This window comes from Pleurodeles waltl, chromosome 6, assembly GCF_031143425.1.
Source record: "Pleurodeles waltl isolate 20211129_DDA chromosome 6, aPleWal1.hap1.20221129, whole genome shotgun sequence".
Classification (NCBI taxonomy): Eukaryota; Metazoa; Chordata; class Amphibia; order Caudata; family Salamandridae; genus Pleurodeles; species Pleurodeles waltl.
The window spans coordinates 1,271,995,895-1,272,019,305 of NC_090445.1; the positions used below are offsets into that span (position 1 = coordinate 1,271,995,895).

The 23,411-nt window shown below is 44.4% G+C and overlaps 1 protein-coding gene across 1 annotated transcript in view; it reads left to right on the forward strand.

The window, feature by feature from the left end:
• Positions 1-220: 220 nt before the first annotated feature.
• Positions 221-23,411, forward strand: part of PCBD1 (pterin-4 alpha-carbinolamine dehydratase 1) — a 204,906-nt gene continuing 181,715 nt past the window's right edge. Inside the window, exon 1 of the mRNA XM_069240570.1 lies at positions 221-332. Coding sequence (XP_069096671.1) covers positions 330-332 — 3 coding nt within the window. The 5' untranslated portion in view covers positions 221-329. The remainder of the gene's footprint in view (positions 333-23,411) is intronic.

Genomic DNA, 23,411 nt, shown 5'->3' on the forward strand with positions numbered 1-23,411 from the left:
TGCTTTCCACTGGGCAATAAACAGCGAGACCGTGATTCACATCTGGCATTTTGAAAGTGCGCTTCTTGAAATTGTGGAGAACGTTGGAAGCTATTTGGTAACACTGATGGACATCCCCATCATGGCCTCCTGTTTTATGCCTCAATAAGAGAAGCAATGCGTGTGTAGTCTATTCAGGCAGCCGCCTCTGATAGCAGGCAGCTGGGAGCGAGGGGTGTGTCGTTTTCCGACTTCCACTCCTCCCCTTTGGCTCTGTAGCAGCCGAAGCTGCCTCACAGAAGCGATCCCCCTGACCGCGGATCTACGGTGTCTCCGATCAGAAAGCATTCATGGTAAGCTAGTTTCGTCTTTTGGGTTTTTGCTATTGATCAGGTTTTGAAATTTTACCTGAAGTCCAGCTTTTGGAGAATTTTGTAACCGATTCATCATGAGAGAGTTTTCAAACGCACCCTGGCAGAGAGAATGGGTTGAACAGGTAGCCGTTCTGGTCGTTGTAGTTAATGAATAGCTAGGCTGTTTTCTTTTGAAGGGTTTGGCGATACTCCGGTTCCAAACTGTTTTGCAGGAAAATCTTATTTTCTGTTAATTGGGAACTGAAAACAATGTATGAACGGACCGTCTCTAAATGTGAACAAAAAAACACTGTTTTATAGGATTCAGCGGGAAAGGGCAGCTTTCTTGTTGCAACAGGTTCTTGTGGAAGATCAGCGCGCGCCTGCCTCCCTCTAGTTATTTTTATTTACGGTTGTTACCAATTAGTGCATTTGCCTCTTGCATTATTCTCTAGAAATGTAAGCAGTTCTGACTTTTTCCTTCGGAAGGTTAAGTTAAAAAAAAAAAACTCCTACCCTTTACACATTTATTCATACATCTCAGTTATCCTATTTGCAGTTCGGATCACCTACAGTCAGTCTTGTAGGTAATCTGATTTACTTTCTGAAACGTGCAGGTTTGTTTTTTTCTGTCTCTCCAAGTCCGACTGATAGAAAGTGTTAGGAACCGAGCCCCGCGTTGTATGCAGTTGCTTGACAGGCATGCAACCTTTAATGTTGCGAGGCGTAAAAACTTGCTCTGAATTTAACCAAGAAAAGGGCCCGGCGGAGTGCTTGAGTTCTGTCTCCTTCCCTAAGGAAAATGTTGAAAAAATGGGACCAGATGTGTATTTTGCAGGCTAACTTTTGAATGAATTCACTAAACAGCTTTAGGGTTTACAAGCCTTTCTGAAGAGGCACTCTTAAAAATATTATAACAACTTCTCTGTGTAACAAACAAACCTGAGCTTGTCCCATCTACAGGTTGCCACAGACTGCGATAAAAGAGGGTATTTACCTATCTGAATTCCTTGTACATTGGCCAAAAGATTTAAAGCTTACATGAAATTTATATAACTTGAAGTAGCTAGAGTGACATGCCTTCGTATAATTTTTCAAATACATAGCATCAATCTTCACTTACACCTACTTTCATTTTCCCACTTCGAATTAGATTAATCTATTATTATATATTTTAAGTTACGAGTAAGATTTTATTTGTAGTGAGCAGTATGGAATAATGGCAAAGTTGCATAGATTTCATAACTTGAGTTGGTAGACAGTAGAGCTATTATTCTGATCAGACAGATGTTACAAGCTCAGATATTACAGCTTGGATCAGATTCCACGTTCAGACAACAGGCATCTTACAGTCCCATCAGTCTAGGGCAGGGGTTCCAACCTTTTGCGTAGCGAGAGTTACTTCTGATCTGTGAAAATCATTGTAAACTACTGAAGGGAAAACAACTTGTTCATTGTTACCAGACACTCCCACGTCCAGTTTAATTGACATTAAGCCTAATGTCCATATAGCCAGATACTATGTTTTGAACAAAATACTTTGACTAGGGCACTATGACAGGGCTGCTATGTGTCGGTGAGAACGGGTTCTTTGGGGATGTATGAACATGTGTGCATATGAACGGAATATATAAGTATGTTTGACTGAGAGCCTGTGTTGTGTGTACTTGTAGGACAGGACATATTTTTCGCCATATGTGGCACCATTAAGTGTATAACACAAACTTAAACTATTTTTTAAATGGAAGGAATTTAAAGTGCAAAAATATTCATAATATGCAATAGTTTTCTGCACTTATAATTGCTCCCATTTAAAAAGTGACTATTTTTTTGTTGTGAATATGACACTGTGCTGGACTGGGAGCGAGAGGCCTGATGTTTGTAAATGCAACACTTTGAACAAAAATTGAGAAAGTTAAAATGAAATGAGAACATAATCATTTAGGTAACTTTTGTTTCATTTTAATTATCTCTAATTTAAAAGCATTGAGAAACTTGATTTTGTTCACAACTCCAATATTGAGTAGGATTCATCAGTTTAGCTGAGTCATGAAATAACATTAATTGGAGCACGTGCTCTCTGGTACCAAAAAATATAAAATCATGAGTTTGTTTCCTCCATCACACATCACATTATAATGTGTCACTCAGATACCAAGTTTGACTTATTCTGAAAGTGAAATTATTTTGTCCCCTCGCATACGCTTCACATTTGCTGAAAAAAACATATTTACCTTAAAATGCCAATTTTTTCAAAGTTATCCATCTCTCCAAAATAGAAGCTTGCCGTTTTTACCAAGTGCTGTCATGTACAATTCGCCCATATGGCCATAATCCAGCTTATATGCCTAAGGAAGCCATTGGCAGGCTTGTTTTGATAGAGGTAATGCCCTTCTGCTCATAGAGGTTATGCAAGGGATGACCCATCAAAGAAAAAGATACTGATGATATGTCAAGCGTAGGCACCTTATCCCAGGACAAGTATAGAAAGAACACCTTGAATAGACATTGTATGCCAATGAAGGTAACTCTTTGCCTGGACCACTATAATTCTCACATTATGCCAAGAATTGCCACCATAATGTACAGATGCCACAATATGTGGTGGTGGGCTAACTTATTCCAGGACTACGATGATGTCAGTTTACACATCAAGGTCCTCGTTATGCCAGGTATTTTATTCCCCAAGGAAATGCATAATTCGTTCTTATATTCTAACAGAGACTGTCGTGTTTGCCAATGTGTACGTTCACACACACGCTTTCATACACAAAAATAGCACTCCTTTCTTGCACTCACAAATTTACAAGGTGAAGCCCTCTTTGTTCCTCTTTTTCATCTCCCTTTATTCCTCTTTTTCATCTCCCTTTATTTGGGGTTTGCTATCATACACACTCATCCTGAAGACATACCTAATAGTGAAACATTTACAGTTGTCGGGAATCCTTCTGTGAAATACCAAGAGGCAAAAAATAAAGGAATTGTCAGCCATAAATCTACTGCTGCGAGTTTCTAATGATAGAAAAATCATTATAAGTCCCACGTCTGTGTAGAAAGGGTTTTCGTTTGTCAGTAATAAAACATGCACATCTTTTCAGTTTACCATTTTAAGCATACAACAACCATATATATGGAGAAACAACTTGAATATTGCTCAGATTTAAAATCAAGAAACCTTATTAAATGTTCGAAATCAATATGGTTTTGCCCTCACTGTTCTGTCAAAACAGAAGTATCTACATGCTGTGCAATCTGTATGTCATTACAAATTTGAAATACTTTTTATTAGACTCCATGTTGTTTGTGCTTGCCTGTAAATTCTGGTTTAACCTCGACCTCAGCCCGATGGGAGAGAAAATTCTTGCACAATGACACCACGTTTGTTCACCCATCGTAGCATTCACTGTTTCTGTGAATTAGTGGCTAACTGCTGAACGGCATCAGTTCTTTTATTTAAAGTGGGCGTTTTGTCAAAAGGTTGCTGCGCGCACTAAAGAAACAAGCTGGTTAATGGATCTGTGTCGCCAGTTGAATGTTTTGCTGTTGTTTAAATTGCCTTACCACATCTTGCGTCCAGGAGATTGTGCAAGCATCGCACGTTTGTTTGAAGTTTGCTCTTTAATGTAAACCATTTGTGTCACATGAAAGACATTAACTGGTACTCTCCACCATAGACGGGATAAGAGGCTTTGGGTGGGGGTGCTCTGCTTTCGGCGCGCAAGTCCCCGAGGAAGAGATTAATGTATTTGGGAACTTTGAAGATAATTGTAGTCGCAAACATTTCGACAAGATGAACTTGACATTGAAAGATGCTGCTCATAATTAGCATGCCTCCCCGAAATGTTTAGAGGTCGTGATGCAGGATGTCCACATGGATGGAGTTAGCACAGACCTAATTTGCATGGATTATATTACTTGTGAATTAAAAAAAATTAGGAGTAGCCATCGATTGTATTATAGTTTTCTTTATATTTTTTTTGTACTTGTCGGATTGGACTCCTGGGAGTCTGAACACTGCACTTAAGATATGATGAGCTTTATTAGGTAGGGTAATGGTTCCCAACCTGTTGTCTAGGGACCCCTGGGGGTCCACCAAGGCTCTTGGGGGGGAGGGTCTGCAACTGTTTAAAAAATTAAATAATATTAACAGATTAGCTTTCAGTAATGACTCTGTGGGGAGTTTCCCCAGATTCCATAAATTATTCAGTGGGGGGGTCCCTGGCAGTCGCGTCTCACGCGATGGTGGCGGGGAGGGTGAAGGGGTGGGGGGGAGAATTCAATTTAAAAAAAGCTTACCTGGGCCGCCGCCGCAAAAAACGCGATACTCCTCACCTCCTTCCTGCAGATGCAGAGCAGCGTCAGGATTGGCAGGGAGCGCCCAGCCAGGGCACTCCCAGGCAGACTGGGAGCCTGTGCAGGCTCTCTCCAGCCCAGCAACCGTGTTGTGTAAAAGTTTTGCAGCTGGCAGGGGGGGGGGAGGGAGGGAGCAGCACCCCTGGTCCCGGGTTCCAGTAATCACTCTGTGGGGGTCCTCAGAAGTGGAAAGGTTGAGAACCACTGAGGTAGGGTATCTTTCTCATTGGTTCTCCGATAGAAGTAAATGCTTTCATGATCTTCTTGGATACCAGTTGTGGTCCGAAGGAGGTGAAGCCGCTCTGAATGCACTAAAGAGTGAATCTAGTGGAGGAGAGGAAGTAGACTGTAGTACCAAAAGAAGTATGCAAGTAATATACCATAGGAACTGTGAGAAGTGGACGGGGATATATTGAACGGCCCAGGCAGGGTGCCCTTTATCCATCCCAGGAGGGTTCTCCATGGAACATCTTGCACACTGTGAACAAGAGCTGTGCAGAGGTGTTTTGATGGGCCTCCACTCCTTTACATGATAACTGAGAATCCTGCTTGGCTGAGTGAGAAGGTGCCACTGTTTGGAACTGTCTCCCTTTAGACTTTCAGAATCCTTAAAACCATCTTGCCTTTCGTAAGAGGTGTAAGATTTCTTTCTGCTTCAGTCTAATTGGGATCCTTCTGGGTATGTTGGGTTTTATCACATTGATGCCTTTAGGGAGGTGCATGCTCTACAAAACAATGTTCATTAATTCCAGCCGCAGGACAGTCTGGCTATTAATTTCACCAACTGCTCTCTGACATCTTTGATAAAGGAGTTCCTATCAAAGAATTGTGAATCCAACAACACCAGTGTTGCGCTGCTTCACCAGGATATAAAAGACCCCAAGCACGACTATGTCAAGACCAAAAATGCAACTAGACCACTGGAAAGATGGTGTAAAAACTCCTATGACTATAGAATGGAAAACAAGTATAGATATCATACAGAATACATAAGGGGGGGCGGCTTAAGTGGCCAACATGGCAGCACCGTTTTGACGGGGCTCCGCCACAATACCCCAATAATCCGCCCAGTTCCTGGCACAGCACCGACAGTCGAGGGTTTAAACATGCTATCCCACACTCTCTGCATCCTCTCTTCCCATAAGTTTAGGACCCTCTAAATCACCACTGGGTGCCCATCATCAAGCTGCCGTTTGTCTGGCCTAGCCCGATTCAGCATGACTTGCGCTGTCATCAGGGCTCACTGAGTGTCAGTCAGCCTGAGCTGCTGTTGTGTACCGGACAGCGACCACGAGTGCTGATGCCCCGGACCCCTCTTCAAGTGAACCTTGCTGCGACAACTTGCTTTGGAGCCTACCCAGATCCGCATCAGACCCCGATGACCTGCAATGCTGGAGGCTGCCCCTGCCCTGCACTAAACCAGTGGTAAGAATAGCTGGTCTGCGGCGAGTGGGTGACGGGGGACTTGCTCGATCTGCCATTCGGGCCACATCAACACATCACACTGCGCACATCTCAACAATACAAATGCTGTTTACCTGTGGCACCACTTCCCTATCTCCTGGTGCCGCTGCTCACCTTCGGACACACGTGGGCCTGCACTGGATTCTGCTGCAGTGTAGGGGTGAAACAACCCCAAATCAGCGCTGCATCACCAGCGGTATACACATCGGAAGCCTTCTCCATGCTTTGTGGGCCTTGATGAGGCACCCCGCCTCCACCCTTTTACAGAAGCTGCATTTGCGACCTCCTGTGCACAAGCCGTCCCCGAACATCACAGGGGCTGCCACGTGGTTTGGATATCTGCTGGGTACGTGGTAGTGCTCCCCTCACACGACATACGTTGCTGTGCTGGGCCACAGGATCAACGCGGCGACCTCCTGCATGACGTGAGGTAAAGCCCACAAAGTTCACATGCGTACTTCCAGTGATGTGGGACATTTACCTGGTGCCACTGTAACAGCTTCAACTTGGGACATTGTTCATCTACTCCCCTGACTGCACCCTTATCTTTCTTGCGCCCCTACTCACCTCGATCAGCCTACAACGGCTGCTTTCCATCTGGCTTCACTTCATCAGACCCCATTCATTCTGGCAGTGCCTCCAGTCTTTGCTGCCTCGACAGTACAATGGAGGGCAATTGCTTTCACCTGCTGCACAGGGCTGCGAGGCCCCCACCTGCCCCCCCAAGCGTCGGCAAGGCAGCCCTCGACTGCTACAGTGAGGTTCTCACAACCTTCTATCCAGACAAGTGCCACTAAGCACCTCAGTGACACACACTGACTATTAAGACATAGGGCTACTCGTGCTCCGACGCTTCCATGGATCGGTGGATGTCAGCTATTGGACCCACTAGTGTCCCTGGAGACGATATGCAACCTTTAATATGACTCTCTCATTTGCGCAAACATGGGACACTTTTAGTCGGGCACCCCACGTGCCCTGTCATATTCCTTATCTGCCTCTGGCAGGGCCAACAAAGCCCCTACCGCCTCCGAGCTAACTGTCCAAAACCTCGACGGTCGGGGACAAGCTGAACATAATACTAGAAGCAATTGAGAAAATCCATACCTCCCTAGTCTACATCAGGACCTCTCTAGAAAACTAAATTGACCAAGTGGCGACCGACCTTATGCTGCTGCATGCTGACCACTGCAAACTGGTGGACAAAGACCATGCCGCGAAACAGGTCATCACTGAATTGCAACCACACTCCTGTGACATGAACTCCTCCTGAAGATGCTTGCAGACTGTGTGTCCGCACTGGAGGTTCACACCGAGGACACAGAGGGCTGCTCCAGATAGAATAACATCTGTGTAATTGGCCTTCTGGAGGAAGTTGAGGACACAGATACAGTGACATATATCAAGAAGTGGTTGCATAATTTACTTCCAGCGCCCACGTTCTTACATATCTTCTCAGTAGAAAGGCTGTAAGCCTCCCCTGTGCTCCAACCTCAGACCAGTAGTGTTCTGCATTCTCCATTACCTTGTCAGGGACTTTATACTGCATGAAACCCGCAAACTCAAAGAAGTCATGGTGGACAACTCCAGAGTCATGTTCTTTCATGACTACACCATAGCAGGGCAGCAACAAAGGAACTAATTCCTAGCAGTTAAACACGATCTTCGTTATTCATTCTTGTTCCCCACCTAGCTTAGGGTGGTAGCGCATGGCTCAAAGCACTTCTTCGACTCCCAGAGGGCATCTGGGACTGGCTGGAGTCGTATGGTCTGTTCTGGGGCGTCCTAAGACAGGCAGACCATGGTGGCAAGAAGACACTGGTCACCACCAATCAAACCGTCAATGCCGGGGAAAAGGCACACCTAAAATCAGGTCCACCCCTGACCTAGAACAGGTAATATTGGAACAACATTGCGCTTTGCAGATGCCATTCACACACATCCTCCTAATTCTGGCTTCGATAATGAATCTGGTAAATCGTCCAGTGATGATGGATCTCATACTACTAGGCCCCCTGAGATGGACAATGCGACCCCCCCCCCACCTCTCCTGTGCTCACTCCCCAAACGTCCAACAACATCCTATGAGAAATAATTGCTGCCTTGTTTGCCATCCCACCACCAATAATCCATCATGTAGCTGTGCTACAGGTCTCATATCCTATTACACACTTTGCAACACTGTAACAAGATATCCTGTTGCATACATCCACTGCAACGCTATCCAACCAATTGCATAACTATACCTCCTTCAGCACACTCATCTTCATATACACCTCCCTCGTTGGCAGATAGCCGGTGCCTACATAATTATGCACATCATGGGTTACTCCATGGATAGGTTACTTCACACCCTTCTCACCTACAATCCCACTTCACTGGCCTCACTTGCCATTTACATTAGCTTTAGTCATTGTTACGTTTGTGCAGGCCCATGTTGGACATCTGCTGTAATAGCATTAATAGTTTTTTTGGGTTGTTAGGTTTAGTTTTGTTATCATGCACTATGGCACCCGGCCTCCTTTCACCTGCCACAGTTATGCCCACTCAGTATTCACTTGTCACCCCTTTCAGGTGGCATCCCCAGCCGTTCTCGTACTTCCCCACTATGGCTGCACACACTAATATTATCACATGGAGTATATGGGGAATGCACACCCCCCCCAACACTATACGGTATACGCTTACCATAAACGCTGATCTGCCCATATCGCAATGTTGCAAGAAACACACTTAACACACACAGAGGCGACCAAGTTAAAGTGTTGCTGGCATGGTCGGATCTATACCACCAGTTATTCCTCCTTTGTCAAGGGCACATTAATTTGGGGACATCCTGGGGTTCCTTTTGCAGCAGAAGTGGTAGTGGACCCTTACAGGCCTAACGTATTCCTGAAAGGCTGCTCAGATGGTCGCTATGTTCTCCTGGGAAATGCATACGCTCCAAATTCAGAACATACCCGATTCCTACATATTCTGACTGGGGTCCTATCCCAGTGGTATGACCTCCCATGGCTTATACGGGGTGAATGAAATTGTGTACTCAACGCTACCCCAGACCACTCCTTCCCCCCTCCGCCCCCCCCCCCCCCACCACCACCTTGCCCTGCACATCGCTGCCACCACCAGCTCTCATGCCCTGTGCGACTGGTTACAACACTGGAACCCAATTGATGTCTAGTGCCAACGTAATATGTGCACATAGGTGTACTCCTTTTATTCCACACCTCCATTGTCTTCATGTGTGAATTGACCTGTTAGTCGCCACACTACCTCTCCTCCCTCAAATATTTTCACAGATTATCTCGGCTGTACCCATTTTGGTCACAACCCTCAATATTTATATTTAGCCTGGGAGGCTGGCTCCCCCCATACCGACATGGTGACTGCAAACAGCGGTGCTGGAGGACCCCTCCCTTTTTCTCCCCTCTCAGCAATGCCATAGGGGGCTATTTCGGACACAATACTGACACAACCAAAATAATAGAGTGGGACACTTTTAAGGTCACCATAAGGGGACACTGCTTGAGAGTCAATTGGTAAATGCATAAGCAACATAATAAAGATATATCGGACATTGAGTATCGACTGCTAGAACATGAGACCCGGTCACTGCAAAAGCCCTCACATTCCCGTCTCCTGCGAGAGGCACAACGCGAACACACATTGTTGCTAAAATGGCTACGCTGCCTCAATTATGCAGCACACTCAGCCAGTGCCCATCGCGGACTGCTCCGGCTCTCTGTTGGCATGGTTGCTATGCCAAGAACCGCCTCGAAAGCCCATCATATCATTGCACTGATATTGTGATATATACCCAGCGCGACCCACAACGAGTTGGGGTTGGATCGAATACACATGCCCCAGACACAATCACCTCCTTTCTATCATACAAGCCCCTACCTCGCCTCACCCAGATCAACATATGGAACTTGAAGACCCATAACTTTACGTGAAATACAAGATGCCATCAGGGCATTGGCCACCCACAAGACACAAAGTCCTGATGGCCTACCTGCTGAATTTTATAAGGCTTACGCTCCTCTTCTTGCACCCCAGCTACAGGAGTCATACAAAGAGGCCTTACAATCGACCTCTCTTCCCACTTCCCTTCAAGAAGCGCTACTTATTTCCTTTCCTAAACCTGGCAGGGACCCTGTAGAATTGGGCCCCTGTAGATCCCTTGTCCTCTTAAATACGTACTATAAAATACTAAGATCCTGGCAGATCTCCTAGCACCCCTGATCCCCACCCTGATTCAACTTGATTAGAACAGGTTTGTGCTGGCTCACAACACTTCCCCCAACAGCCAGCGTTTCTTCTGCATCATGAAATATGCTCCGACTCGCTGGCCAAGTGTGGGATGCTTGATATTAGACCTAGAAAAGGCCTTTGATTCTCTAGAGTGGTCATTCCTGTTTGCAACATTACCACACTTTGGCATAGGACCCGTTTTTATACGCCTGATCTGCTATTTTATACATCGTCAGTGGGCAGGGTCAAAACAGGCTCCTTTATATTGGAGACCATATCAATCCTCAGAGGCACCCGTCAAGCAGTCCGCTATCCCTGCTGCTCTTTGCCCTGGAAATAGAACAACTGGCACTAACTCTTCAGGAGCTTGGGGCGCAACTGGGGCATCCTCTTAGGTAATGGCACCCACATAGTCTCATTTCATGCAGGCAACCATCTCCTCTGTTTTAGAGATATTCAGCTGTTCCTGTCTTCAATTGCCTAGATGCTCAATCACTTTCAACCTTGTCTGGCCTGTAAGTAAACTGGTTTGTTTCCCTTTCATGCAATGTTGACCAACCCAGACCTCACTCTCCCTAACACCTGGGTACTTTGGCTATGCAAAATGTTCTGATATCTAGGGGTCCGGGTGTATCATTCACCCTTAAATCTTTTTGAGGGCAACCTCTCCCACGCTGTCATGTCACTCAGATCCCAAATGTCCTTTTGGCGCACACTGCCACTGTTGCTCTCCTCAAAATGGTAGCACTTCCGGACTCCTGTATTATTTCACGAACTTCCCGTTTTTATGTTTCCTCATCCCTCTTTCGCTCCCTTGAGCATCTCCTCAGGGAGTTTATTTGGAACAAATCTTGCCACAAAATAGCCCTCTCAAATCTTTACTTGCCGAAGGACCAGGGTGGACAATTGGTCCCTAATTTTGAACACGACTATCTTGCCTTCCAGCTATAATGGGTGGCCAGGCTGCAGTTGTCTGATACTGCCACAATGTCACCACCCTGGACCCATATTAGCATTCTGCAGCTTCATCATTGTTCCAAACTCCATATCCCGGACCTAATCCTCCTACAGTTAGCTGCTGGATGCATCTGTTGTTGCCTTTTCCTAATACGTTCTTTTACCCCCTGTGCTTCAGCGATCTCCCCACATGGCACACCTCAGGAGTGGGTGTTCTCTCCTTGCATGATCTGACTGACTGGCACTCCATAAGTATACACTCCATAGGTGACTTCTATTGTGACAGGTCTCCTTGTTCATTTGACACCCTGGTCGCGGAGGAGGGTTTGCCCCTAGGCCACTTCCTATTGTACAACTTTCTAATTATCACACTGCATACTGCATGGGGAGACCTGGCACAAGAAAAACGCACACCACACCGTGCAATATCTCCATGTTATGGGCCTGGGCCGGCACCTGATCCACTGGTTTGCTGACTCCCTGTCGTAGCTTTGTTCATTCTACTCCGCTGTCATTGGGGTGGGGGGTAGGGAAGGGAAGACCTCTTCCAACCATGTATGGATGAAGATTGGGCGGCTTTGCTGGAGGGTCCGACATTCATCCCACGTAACGCACAGGCTTATCCAATGTTACATAGTTCACTGAGCGTACCTGAGCCCACTTAAAATTAACCGCACCAACGCAGCATGCCCACGATATTCCTTGATCAATGCTGACCTGATCCATATGCTATTGTCCTGTCCTTCCCTCCACCATTTGTGGCAAGATGTAATATCCTGCCTTTCTAGCCGCACAGAGCTCACCATAGCTCAAACAAGGGAAGTGTGCATCCTGGGGCTTTGTCATAGGACTAAGCGTAATAGAACCTCGTCCTGCTTCTTATATCTCGGGCTTTTGACTGCCAAACGCCTCATTACCAAAAGATGGAAGGTACATGACCGTTCCACCTATGCGAACATGGATGTCCACCTTGATAGTGTGGGATAGAGCGGAGGATATGGCCATGCATAGGAACGACAACTTAGGCCTCCATAAATACCCAGTGGATGCTAGCTGGGATCCTATCTTGACAGACTTCCAGGAGCACCCTCATGACATTGCAGACCCACCCTGACGGAAGTGTTAAGGTCAGAGGGGAAATCTTTATGACCTGGACTTCAAATATCCCATAACCACCTCTTTATAAGATCTACCGCTTATCCATGCACACTAGCCTGCTGATTACCATCTTCCTGTTATATGCGTGTCTTACTGATGTACCACACTCAAAACTATGAGCATTCAAGTTATTGGTAGTAGTAAATTGTACATGAGTGGGGGCAAAGGTTTGGGTTGCTGGGTTCCGCATGATTGTTTGTTTTCATTTCGCGTTGGATTTACTATCTTAACTGAAAATATTTATCTTAAGTACCCCGCAATATACAGTGACACTTCACGTTGATAACTGCTAAATAAGCTGTCCTCATCTAAGATTAACCCAGCACACCAATCGATTCTCCTACTATGTAAACTTCTATGTTCTTTTGATATACTCTGACTTATGTATCAAAATTGCATAGCATTCCTATTTATGCAACTGCATTTGTTCTTATCATTGTCACTGATGTACATTTTCTTGTAAAAATCAATAAACAGATTTGCAAAAACATTTTTTACAAAATACATAAGGAAATCATTAAGAAACCCAAGAGCATGCACTATCCACAGCACATTTCAGGTACTCTAAACTAAGGAGCTCTTTAAATTTAATTTTGAGTTCTGCAACCTGAGTGGCAACTCGAACTGTCGAGCACTCTGAAACTTGTGGGCTGATCATGTATCCGATAAAGCCTCACTTCGAATCAAGAACAGCTGGCAAAAACCCTTCAGAAATACTCCAACCCTAAAAAATGCACAACAAAACTCTGCACGTCTAATATTCTTTCCAAAATAGACACTGTTGACTTGGTAAGGGACACACAGGTCAGCAGCAAAGGAACCATTCATAGGCAAGATCTTTGAAGGATCAGACTTAGTTGTACAAAATAACCTCCCCTCAGTCTAATCCTCTGGCTTCCAGCCCCGGAAAAAGCACTAAAACAATGTTCATTATAGTATGCAATGAACGTAATGATATGGTAGATTTCACTGGCATGGATGCTCTCTTTTTCCTTTGTCACTTTTCTGCTCTCATCACTGTTGAACATCTTCTGATGCTCAAATTGACATTAAAATCAAAGGCACTGTCTTTTGCTGATGAAGACCTGCGTTGCAGCGAGATCCCAAATCGCTCCTGATTTTCCCTCCTCCCGCATCCCATCCCTGCAGACTACCACTTTCCTAAATGGGTAGGTGTCCCCCAGCATTCAACAATAAACCCTACGCTTTCTAATTTCCCAACTCTACATAAGTATAGACTCTAGGCATAGTCATGGACTCCAACCTCTCACAAGAAACATAAGTCAACTAAGTGATAAAGAATTAATTATTCACCATGAGAATTTCCTCTCTTGGGACCGCACAGGGTCCTGGCAGCTAGCGCCCTCGTGTTGTAACACATTGTCTATTCCATGGTGGCATCATGAACTCCTAAGAGAGCAGAAGGCTCGCAGCACGAGACATTCCTTGGTCCATAGTTCTGGTAAGTGGTAAGATGTAGGCCCATCCATAACGTAGGAAGTCTCTCAGGAACTTACCCATTTTTGCATCTGCGTCATATTTAAGAGGGATTATATCAAAGGGCTTCAAATGCTGTAGAGCAAGTCTGGCTCAAGAAGATATCCTATGAAAGGGGCCAGAGATTGTGGACTGCATGAAGCTTGTTTAGGATTTCCAGTACAAAATTATGGTCAGTCGATGATTACATGAGCTAATTGCCCAATATATGATAATGCCATATTTGGGCCTTGGGTGACAATGGCTGACCAGAACAGAGACTACCTATTTATGTATAGATTACCTTTTTCTTAACGAGTGGTGCTTCTGATAAATGAAAGTACAAGCTACTAATGGCTTTGATTATTGCTGCAGTAGTGAGCATATAAAATATAACCACAATAGCAACAACTTCTTGCAGGTTTACAAGTGGTGACCACTGGGACGTAGGTCACAATATTGAGTGACAAAACATTATTGTAGGAGGCTGGCCTGGCTTGTAGTGGGTACCAAGGGGTACTTACACTCTGTACCAGGTCCAGTTATCCCTTATTAGTGTAGAAGAGGTGTTCCTAGCAGCTTAGGCTGATAGAAGGTAGCTATAGGGGACATGCAAAGCTCCTACTATACCACTGGTGTCATATGCACAATATCATAAGAAAACACAATACACAGATATATTAAAAATAAATGTACTTTATTTTTATGACATTATGCCAAAAGTATCTCAGTGAGTACCCTCAGTATGAGGATGCCAAATATACACAAGATATATGTACACAATACCAAAAATATGCAGTAATAGCAAAAGGAAGTAATGCAAGCAGTGTAAAGTTGCAATAGGAGTACATAGGTATAGGGGCAACGCAAACCATATACTCCAAAAGTGGAATGCGAACCATGAATGGACCCCAAACCTATGTGAGCTTGTAGAGGGTCACTGGAACTGTAAGAAAACAGTGAGGGTTAGAAAAATAGCCCACCCCAAGACCCTGTAAGGTAGGTGTAAAGTGCACCTACAACCCCCAGAGAGCACAGAAGTCGTGATAGGGGGATTCTGCAAGGAAAACCAACACCAGCAAAGCAAAAACAGTGGATTTCCGGACCTGAGTACCTGTGAAACAAGGGGACCAAGTCCAAGAGTCGCGACAGTTTCGAGAGTGGGCAGATGCCCAGGAAATGCCAGCTGAGGGTGCAAAGGATGTGTCACCGGATTGAAGAAGCTTGGTGTTTTGCAAGAACGAAGAGGACTAGGAACTTCCGCTTTGGAGGATGGATGTCCCACGCTGTGAAGAAGCTTGCAGAGGTGTTCCCACGCAGAAAGACCGCATACAAGCCTTGCTAGCTGCATGGGGTCACGGTTAGGGTTTTTGGATGCTGCTGTTGCCCAGGAGGGACCAGGATGTCGCCACTTGGATGAGGAGACAGAGGGGGCGCCCAGCAAGTCAGGGAGCCCTCACAGAAGCAGGCAGCACCTGCAGAAGTACTGGAACAGGCACTTAGAAGAGGAGTGAACCGGAGTCCACCTGAAGTCAGAAAAGGGAGTCCCACAATGCCGGAGGACAACTCAGAAGGTTGTGCACTGCAGGTTAGGGTGTCGGGGACCCAGGCTTGGCTGTGCATGGAGGAAATCCTGGAAGAGTGCACAGGAGCCGGAGCAGCTGCAAATCATGCGATACCCAGCAATGCAGTCTAGCGTGGGGAGGCAAGGACTTACTTCCACCAAACTTGGACTGAAGAGTCACTGGACTGTGGGAGTCACTTGGACAGAGTTGCTGAGTTCCAGGGACCATGCTCGTCGTGCTGAGAGGGGACCCAGAGGACCAGTGATGCAGTCTTTTGTTGCCTGCGGTTGCAGGGCAAAGATTCCGTCGACCCACAGGAGATTTCTTCAGAGCTCCTGGTGCAAGATGGAGGCAGGCTACCCACAGAGCATGCACCATCAGGAAACAGGCGAGAAAGCCGTCAGGATGAAGCGATACAAGGTTGCAGTAGTCGTCTTTGCTACTTTGTTGCGGTTTTGCAGGCGTCCTGAGCAGTCAACGCTTGATCCTTTGGCAGAAGGTGAAGAGGGAGATGCAGAGGAACTCTGGTGAGCTCTTGCATTCGGTATCTGAAGAATTCCCCAAAGCAGAGACCCTAAATAGCCAGAAAAGGAGGTTTGGCTACCTAGGAAGGAGGATAGGCTAGTAAGAAAGGTAAAAGCCTATCAGAAGGAGTCCCTGACTTCACCTGCTGGCCCTGGCCACTCAGAGCAGTCCAGTGCACCTCTGAATCAAAGATGGCAGAGGTCTGGGGCACGCTGGAGGAGCTCTGGGCAGATGCAGGTTAGGGGAGTGGTCACTCCCCTTTCCTTTGTCCAGTTTCGCACCAGAGCAGGGCTGGGGGATCCCTGAACCGGTGTAGACTGGCGTATGCAGAGATGGGCACCATCTGTGCCCATCAAAGCATTTCCAGTGGCTGGGGAGGCTACTCCTCCCCAGCCTTGACACCTATTTCCAAAGGGAGAGGGTGTAACACCCTCTCTCAGAGGAAGTCCTTTGTTCTGCCTTCCTGGGCCAGGCCTGCCTGGACCCCAGGAGGGCAGAAACCTTTCTGAGGGGTTGGCACCAGCTGCAGTGGAGACCCCGGAAAGGCAGTTTGGCAGTACCCGGGTTCTGTGCTAGAGACCCGGGGGATCATGGAATTGTCCCCCCAATGCCAGAATGGCATTGGGGGAACAATTCCATGATGTTAGACATGTTACATGGCCATGTTCGGAGTTACCATTGTGAAGCTATACATAGGTAGTGACCTATGTGTAGTGCACACGTGTAATGGTGTCCCCGCACTCACAAAGTCCGGGGAATTTGCCCTGAACGATGTCGGGGCACCTTGGGTAGTGCTGGCAGGCCTGTGTAAGAATTGTTAGATCTCCCTATGGGTGGAAAAAGAAATGCTGCAGCCCATATGGATCTCCTGGAACCCCAATACCCTGGGTACCTCAGTACCATATACTAGGGAATTATAAGGGTGTTCCAGTATGCCAATGTGAATTGGTGAAATTGGTCACTAGCCTGTTAGTGACAATTTGGAAAGCAGAGAGAGCATAACCACTGAGGTTCTGGTTAGCAGAGCCTCAGTGAGACAGTTAGTCATCACACAGGTAACACATACAGGGCACACTTATGAGCACTGGGGCCCTGGCTGGCAGGGTCCCAGTGACACATACACTAAAACAACATGTATACAGTGAAATATGGGGGTAACATGCCAGGCAAGATGGTACTTTCCTACAATTATCATATCAAAATAACACAATGCTGAACAACACAATATAATGAAAGCATATATATATATATAATAATGTCCACAAGAAAAATATATAAAGCACTCACTTGGGCAGACAGTGAAAGGTGAATAAACCGACAAACACTCTCTGCCTGAGTGAGCACTTTATTTAATTTTCTTGTGGACTGTGGAGATATTGCTGGTAGGCTCGACCGGCTTAGCTCTCCACCCCCCCCATGGGTGGCAGATCTACTTTTGCAAGCGGAGAGTTAATTGGAATTATATATATATATAATCACTCTTCCTAACTAAGGATGTTGAAGAAACGCAGAAATTAAGTTAAGAATACAAATAACATAAACTTTCATAGAAAAACCTATGTTCATGACATTGTGGTAGTCGTTTTCTGGATCCAGTATTTTGGCTGAACAATATTTAAAACTATACTGTAGTAGACCACTAGCCACCACCTTGCGTAAAACAGGGTAACTAGCAGCAATGTTAGGAAATGCTTTATCAAATATAATCTGTTTCCATATGGCCAGTGAAATAACAAACTTATCATATACTGCCCACTGGCATAAAATAAATAATAACAGCTACAAATCTCCTCAACTTACTATGAACAATTATCCATAGAACAGCTTTAAATATGTTTTGGATCCTTAATCATTTTGTATTCAAACACCAGAATATCGATTTCACAGAATACATACTTTCTATCAAATAGGTGCTTTCTATTTCAGGTTAATGCACTCAAATACAATTGTCTTATTCTGTAGAAAGAGTTTTTTTTTATGCATGATCTCAAAGCATCAGCTTGTGATTTCTCTATTCCAAATGCCATTGACAGATTCTGCTCCACCTGCCCAGGTATTCACATCACATGCTGGGATGCCCACCTTTATGTCAGGGTCACTATATGTAGTGTTGCCTACCGTAATGCTAAGAACCACCACATCATGTCAGTCATGGAAATAGTATTCCAAGTATGGCCACGTTCATATGATTTACGGCCAGACTAAGGTAATGATTGAGCTCTTATGCTGTGATTAGTCAAAGGATACCGAAAATGCCATAATTTACTGTTATGCCAGTGCCAACATTATGTCCATGATAGTGCAATAGATGAATCCCACATCCTGGGGAAACCTTAACATTTGGTATTCCTTAACAGCAGGGATAGTTTCGAGGGTGAGACAATGTCCTTCAAGGAGGGACACTACACCAAGCATATTGACAAAATATATATAATAATGCACATATGCATAATATGCCCAGAGAAACACATACATGCATACACCACTCTTAGTCCATCCACTGCACTACTTGGATACACACGGTTGTCACTGACCCAGCAAATTTCTTCATATTAGTAAATAAACATATTCAATCAAAGTACAAACGTATATGAAAAGTAACACATATAATTTGTAGTAGGCAACCATACTTAGACAATTTAAGCATATATAAGAAATAATAATGTGCTGAATTAAGTGAGCGGAACTGTCGGTGCCATATTAATCATAAATAATGTATTAGCACTGAAAGGTGTTTTCCAAAGTGAGCTTTTGTTTTGCACAAACTATTTCTCTTTTGTTGCATATGCTGTAACTTCCCAGAAGCCTTTTTTAGTAAGTGAGCAGGCATTTTGTTTTTTACTGGACTACTGACAATGAGGTTCTTACCAGGAGGAGAGGAGACCACAGGAAATATTCATGGGAAGAACTGTCTGCAGAATGTGGATGAAGTATTGTTTCAAGGACTGTAACCGATTCTGCAGACAGGAACATTTTGGGGAGTTTACCTATTCCCAAGGGTTTACTGAAATCCTATTGAATTTTATGGTTGAAGAAATAAACATGTTACCATCTAGAAATAGTGCATTTATATTAGTACTTGCTCCTGGAGCAGAGAGGCCAATTCTCCTAGGGGGCTTCACTCACATGCAGTTGCTGAGATAATTCTTTGAGTTTCTCTCTTTTTGGGAGATTGCTAAACTTATTCTTGTTTTATTAGATGTTAGCAGATTTACAGCTGACAATATTTTCCAGCTTGATCTTTTGTTTTAAATGATGTACTAGGCCATTATGAACTCTTTATTGGGTTTCTGTACCAACAGCTTATCCTATTCCATTCTGATATCATTTTAGATTAGGGAGATTACTTTATGGAACATGTTTGTTGTATCAATTAACCCATTATGTTGGGAAACCATAACATCAGGTGTTCCATGACAGCGGGAAGGCTTCCAGGGTGAGGCAGTGTCTTTCAAGGAGTGACACTACACAAAGCACAATAACAACACATATGTATTAACATATAATATGCTCAGAGAAATATACACAAACACACATGCATGCACACACCACTCTCAATCTATATTGTGCTCTACTTGGCTACAGGCCTGCCTGCTAACACGTGGTTATCGCATACACTCTGTCTTCACCAGTTGTAAACTCTAGTGACTCCACTCTTGCTATCACTTGTACTCCTTTTCTGGTCATGTTTCCGCAGGTACTGTTTAATTGTTGAACTTGGCCTTTTCTGCAGGGTCATCCCCAAACTTTTTTAAACTTATTTGTATTGGCTTTTTGGACTCTGCATACTTTACCACAGCTAACCAGTGCTAAAGTGCTTGTGTCCTCTTATTTAAGCATGGTAAAATTCTTGCTCCCAATTGCCACATTTAATACTTGTAAGTCCCCAGTAGAATGGTACTACATACAGCTGTACCTGTAAATTAAATGTTACTAGTGGATCTGCAGCACTAATTGTGCCACCCTCTTAAAATGGACCTTTAAACATGTCTTATGCCTACCATTGCAGCTTGTGTTTTCAGTTACACCACCTTTTTGACCTAGCAAGATTAACCTCTTGCCAGGCCAAGCCCTTCCTTTAAAAATGCCTGTAGGTCCCCCCTAGGGTAGGCCCTAAATAGCCGATAGGGCAGAGTGTAGTGTATTTAAACAATTGGACATGTACCTTTTAACTTTTACTTGTCCTGTTAGTGAAAAACCCTTCCATTTGTTTTCACTACTGCAAGGCCCACCTCTCCCATAGGATAATATTGGGTTAACTAATTACATTTAGTAAGTGATAACCTTCAATTGGGAGCAGGTAGTTATCTCTACTTTGGTGTCTAAGGAATTGTATTTCAAACCCCTATTTAATGGTAAAGTCAGATTTTAATTCACAATTCTAAAAATGCCACTTTACAGAAAGTTGGCATTTTCCTGTCCCAAGCATTTGGTATCTGTAACCTGGGTCACATGCCTAGGTGTAGCTTACAGTTGGTGTTTGTGTATTGTCCCCAGAAAGTGAGACACAGGGGAATAGTACCTGGCAGGATAGGCCATCTGTGGCCTGAGGAGGAGCTGTCATCTAACATACCTGTACATCACAAAGGAACTGCCTGAGCACACTCCCAACGGGTTTGACACTAACCTTTTGTGGCCAAGATAAGCTGGGGCCAGGGCACTGGAGCAGGAAATTCAAAGCCTCTGAGATGAAAACCACCAGAACCTTCTCCTGCTTCAAAGTGGGCATCAGGTATAAATAATAGACCTTCTGACACAACTCTTCAGTACACCTTTTTTCATATGGTTCCTAGAAATCTAGCAGGACTGTGTGTTAGACCAACAAGAACTTCACAATATAGAGACTCAGTCCACATATACCATCCGTAAGTGTTGTTATACCTCTGCTAGCTTACAGTACCACATCTAACCCCCCAAACAGACCAGGGAAGATGTAGCTGGCAACCTCGAAAATGACACTCTGGTTCCCAAGGAATCCGTGGAAGGGATGCATAAATGCAAGCCATATAACAACCTCCCGTTGGTCATAAGGAGACAAAAAAAAACTTGAAATTCCAGTAGACAACTTAAACATTCCATAAAACCAGTTTAAAAGCAAAAAGACTTAATTAAAAGCCTAAGAGGCATCCAGGCTACATGATGGTAGGGCTGAGAGTTTCACCAATTCCAGAGAGTCATTTGGGCCCTGGAGGTAACCCGCATCTGTAGACGGCAGATCCACAGTATCTGGACAGAAAGTGCCAGAGAACAAACATGGCCAGTACTAGCCTCATCACCCTAAGACTAAAGTGTCAGAAGTGTGGGTTTAGAAATGGAGCCAGGCACCACAGACCCTGGAGCGGAAGCATCAATCCAATCTGGCGTGGGCAACTCATAATAAGCATCCTGCAGCAAAGGTAAAAACATAGGACAGCACTTGATGTGCATCTTCAGTGGAGACGCTGACGGATCTATGTCCATAGTCTGAGCCAATTGGGTAGCAAGGCATATGTCAAGTGCGCACTTGAAAGAGCACCAGAGACAGTTGAACACAGGCTGTACACCCTGAAAATGCACGGGCCATTTGATGCTCAATTTGATAGCAAAGACAATCCAAAGTACTGCACCATACATTTACGGCACAGAAGTATATGTGCCATTTGCATCCCTGTTTGGCTGTTGTGTGATGCATCCACTGCGGAACAACAAAAGGGGGATCAAAACGGCAATTGCAAGAATAGTATCAATGGAATGCCTCCAAAGACGCTTGAAAATGAAGAGTGTAGAAAAGATTGAATCACTGCAAGTACAGTCTGAAATGTAGAGACAAATCCGGAACTAGTCATTTTAAAGTGTACTACATCAGCAGTGTTTGAAGCATTAAAAATGTGGTGCACAAATTCACTGAAAGGCAAATGCAAATTAGTGTGCAGAAGCGAATGACCTTCTGAAGATGTCCGTGCAACTTGGAGATCAAAAGTTTTTCTGACAGATGTTAATGCTACTTCCTTTTGAAACAATAAGCTTTTCAGTCAGCTTATCAAAGATAATTTTGAAGGTAAGGACTGTTGTCTACAAGGTTATTTCCCCCGCCGCTTGTTCTGGAGGGTATAACACATACATACGGGCAGGTGACGAACTTGGAAACTGTTACAATATAGGGGGCACCTGGCTTCTCTCTACAACAACCTTGGTCATTCAGGATCAAGTAGCTTCCATTTGAAAGTAACAAAACAAATGACTTAATCAAGATTATTGAAACACCCTTCAAATAACATGCCTAGGTGGACATGGATGCATTACATGCCACATGCAGTGTTATCTCCTTACAAAGCAGTGAATAGCCCAAGGAAACTCCACATTCAGTCCCACTTAGAAAAGCCTCCTGGTCGCCACTCAGACATCTGTAATTAAAGGAAAGAAACAATGTCTCATGCAGTAAACTCTCACCCATCTGCTTGTGTCTGCATACCTGAAAGTGTTTCAGACAAGACATGAAATGAAACATTGAAATTTGGAGAGAAATGAAACCATGAATTAACCAAACAGCTGAGGTGTTGCTCTGTTAAGCATAGTGTATGTTGCAACTTTCTTTGTCCTAACCTGTTGGAAACGTGACAAGTTGTAAGGCAAAATAATTCTGTTGCATTCCCATACTTCCATGGCACGTGGTTTGGTTTTAAACCTGCAATATCCTACCCAGTTGCAAAATCAATCTTAGTGTATGAGGGCAGACATGTCATTTTGTATAATATCAAATGCAGATGACACTATGATTCAGTGAAGAAATGTGAGTCAACTGTATAGTCATGCCATTATCAACAACAGCTATTGCCTTTTTTAACTTTTCTTTGTCAATTTGACGCAACCATTCAGCCGGTTCTTGTTAGAAAACTTTCCTAACTTCATTCTAAATAGCATAGAAAAAGCATTTTGAACATGGAGATCTTGGACCCAATAGAAAATCCTGCAACTCCATGTTGTCAGGAAAGAAATATGAGTATTGCTTAACAACAAACAAAGTGGAATGTTCTAGCCATTGCTGGCATAAGTTACCCACACTGTAGGTAGTTACTGCACCCAAGCATTGCGACTGGACATATCTGGGGTCTGGTCTACTAGCTTTAAAGCCCTTGGAAGAGTTTTAAAAATTTGCATTACTACCAATATAGTTAATGTGCCACACCAACCACCCCTCTGAACCGTAAAGTGAAGAGTTGTATTTACCATTCTGCACCATTTAATGAAGCTTTTCATTTGCTGGCAAGTGTCACAACGAGGACATATTGTTTAGTCTTTTTAGAGACCCCGTCATCAGTAGCGTTTCTGTAACAAGGAAATTGTATGT